Consider the following 2500-nt stretch of genomic DNA (forward strand, 5'->3'; position numbering starts at 1 on the left):
CATCATCGGCCACAGGGCTATTGTCAATGTACCAGGGCAGCGTGGGGGTAACATTACCCTTTGTGCTGCCATTACACAGAATGGGGTCCTCCACCGCCATGCCAACTTGGGTCCTTACAACACTGAACTCATTCTTACATTTTTAGACAGATTACACAATATCATCACAGCAGCAAACCAAAGGGACCAGATGCAATACATTGTCATCTGGGACAATGTAGCTTTCCATCGTTCTGCTCTGGTTCAAAACTGGTTTCAACAACACCCACAATTCACAGTTCAATACCTACCACCATACTCCCCCTTCCTGAACCCCATCGAGGAGTTCTTCTCAACATGGCGGTGGAAGGTTTATGATCTCCGGCCCTATGTCCAGATGCCCCTCATTCAAGCTATGGAGGAAGCATGTGATCAAATTGAACCAGCATCCATACAAGGGTGGATTCGTCACTCAAAAAGATTCTTCCCACGTTGCCTTGCAAATGAAAATATAGCCTGTGATGTTGACGAAGCCCTGTGGCCAGATCCAGCTAGGCGGAGAGATGTTTAGTTTTTTTTTTTTAGTTTTTTTTTCGGTACTGAACTGGATATGTAATTTGTTACAGTATTACTGTAAGCTTAGAGTACAATGGTATGTTCAGTAATAATATATGAAAACTGGAAAATGTTTTATGAATATTTGTTCAGTATTGACTGACTTGAGTACATGAAAATAAATTATTTTCATCAGTCTGCACAATTGGTGTCATGTGGTGTTGGTGAATTTATTTTTACACTTTCTGTGTAAATGCTAAAAGTGTTTTAGGTTGAGCACAGGAGTGTTAAACTGATTCAAACAGAGTCAGACCATATGATGGTTGTGTTTATGTTATGACAACAAAATAAGGTTTTTATAAGACACTGTATAGTTTTGACAAAAGTGTTTCATTTTGCAAATGATCTGAGGTGTTGTGCTACTTTGGTGTAGTGTTGTGCTAATTGTGTGAAGGGTTTTGAAAAACCGGGCCCTGTTTTCAAAATTGTGCTTAAGCAATTGAAAAAAACTGTAACTCCAGCTCACCATCGGTGTCGCCAAACTGCTCCGTCTCCAAAACGTTCGTACGCATGGGTCAGAGTTTGCGTGCAGGTGCGCACATTTTCCCGTCAAGTTTGTTTTTATAAATCACAACTTACGCGTCGGAAATGGCGTACGCCTCTTTCAGGGCCTGTTTTGTGCGTACGCAGCGGTTATAAATGAGGCCCCTGGTCTTGTAGCAGAGTCAAAGTCTATGCATTTCTTCAAAAGGCCCGTTTTTGGCAGCAGATTTCGCTTACGGCCATACCACTTTGAGAACGCCCGATCTCGTTTGATCTCGGAAGCTAAGCAGGGTCGGGCCTGGTTAGTACTTGGATGGGAGACCGCCTGGGAATACCAGGTGCTGTAAGCTTTTTTGGTTTAAAAAAAAAAAGGAAAAAAAAAGAGTCTATGGTTTTCATCAAAAATCCTGAAATAGTCTCTGAGTTTCTTCAAAAAGCCAGGTCTTGTAGCAGAGTCAAAGTCTATGCATTTCTTCAAAAGGCCCGTTTTTGGCAGCAGATTTCGCTTACGGCCATACCACTTTGAGAACGCCCGATCTCGTCTGATCTCGGAAGCTAAGCAGGGTCGGGCCTGGTTAGTACTTGGATGGGAGACCGCCTGGGAATACCAGGTGCTGTAAGCTTTTTTGGTTTAAAAAAAAAAAGGAAAAAAAAAGAGTCTATGGTTTTCATCAAAAATCCTGAAATAGTCTCTGAGTTTCTTCAAAAAGCCAGGTCTTGTAGCAGAGTCAAAGTCTATGCATTTCTTCAAAAGGCCCGTTTTTGGCAGCAGATTTCGCTTACGGCCATACCACTTTGAGAACGCCCGATCTCGTCTGATCTCGGAAGCTAAGCAGGGTCGGGCCTGGTTAGTACTTGGATGGGAGACCGCCTGGGAATACCAGGTGCTGTAAGCTTTTTTGGTTAAAAAAAAAAAAAAGAAAAAAAAAAGAGTATGGTTTTCATCAAAAAGCCTGAAATAGTCTGAGTTTCTTCAAAAAGCCAGGTCTTGTAGCAGAGTCAAAGTCTATGAATTTCTTCAAAAGGCCCGTTTTTGGCAGAAGATTTCGCTTACGGCCATACCACTTTGAGAACGCCCGATCTCGTCTGATCTCGGAAGCTAAGCAGGGTCGGGCCTGGTTAGTACTTGGATGGGAGACCGCCTGGGAATACCAGGTGCTGTAAGCTTTTTTGGTTAAAAAAAAAAAAAAAGAAAAAAAAAGAGTCTATGGTTTTCATCAAAAAGCCTGAAATAGTCTCTGAGTTTCTTCAAAAAGCCAGGTCTTGTAGCAGAGTCAAAGTCTATGAATTTCTTCAAAAGGCCCGTTTTTGGCAGCAGATTTCGCTTACGGCCATACCACTTTGAGAACGCCCGATCTCGTCTGATCTCGGAAGCTAAGCAGGGTCGGGCCTGGTTAGTACTTGGATGGGAGACCGCCTGGGA

General features: G+C 42.9%; 1 protein-coding gene across 1 annotated transcript in view; it reads left to right on the forward strand.

Moving 5' to 3' along the window:
• LOC306997393 (uncharacterized protein) overlaps positions 1–737 on the forward strand; it is a 1878-nt gene extending 1141 nt beyond the window's left edge. Inside the window, exon 3 of the mRNA XM_079610698.1 lies at positions 1–737. This exon is cut by the window's left edge and continues 98 nt beyond it. Within this exon, the coding sequence (XP_079466824.1) occupies positions 1–550 (550 nt within the window). The 3' untranslated portion in view covers positions 551–737.
• Positions 738–2500: the final 1763 nt, after the last annotated feature.

The sequence above is a fragment of the Phoxinus phoxinus genome, assembly GCF_949152265.1.
Source record: "Phoxinus phoxinus genome assembly, chromosome: 4".
NCBI lineage: Eukaryota > Metazoa > Chordata > Actinopteri > Cypriniformes > Leuciscidae > Phoxinus > Phoxinus phoxinus.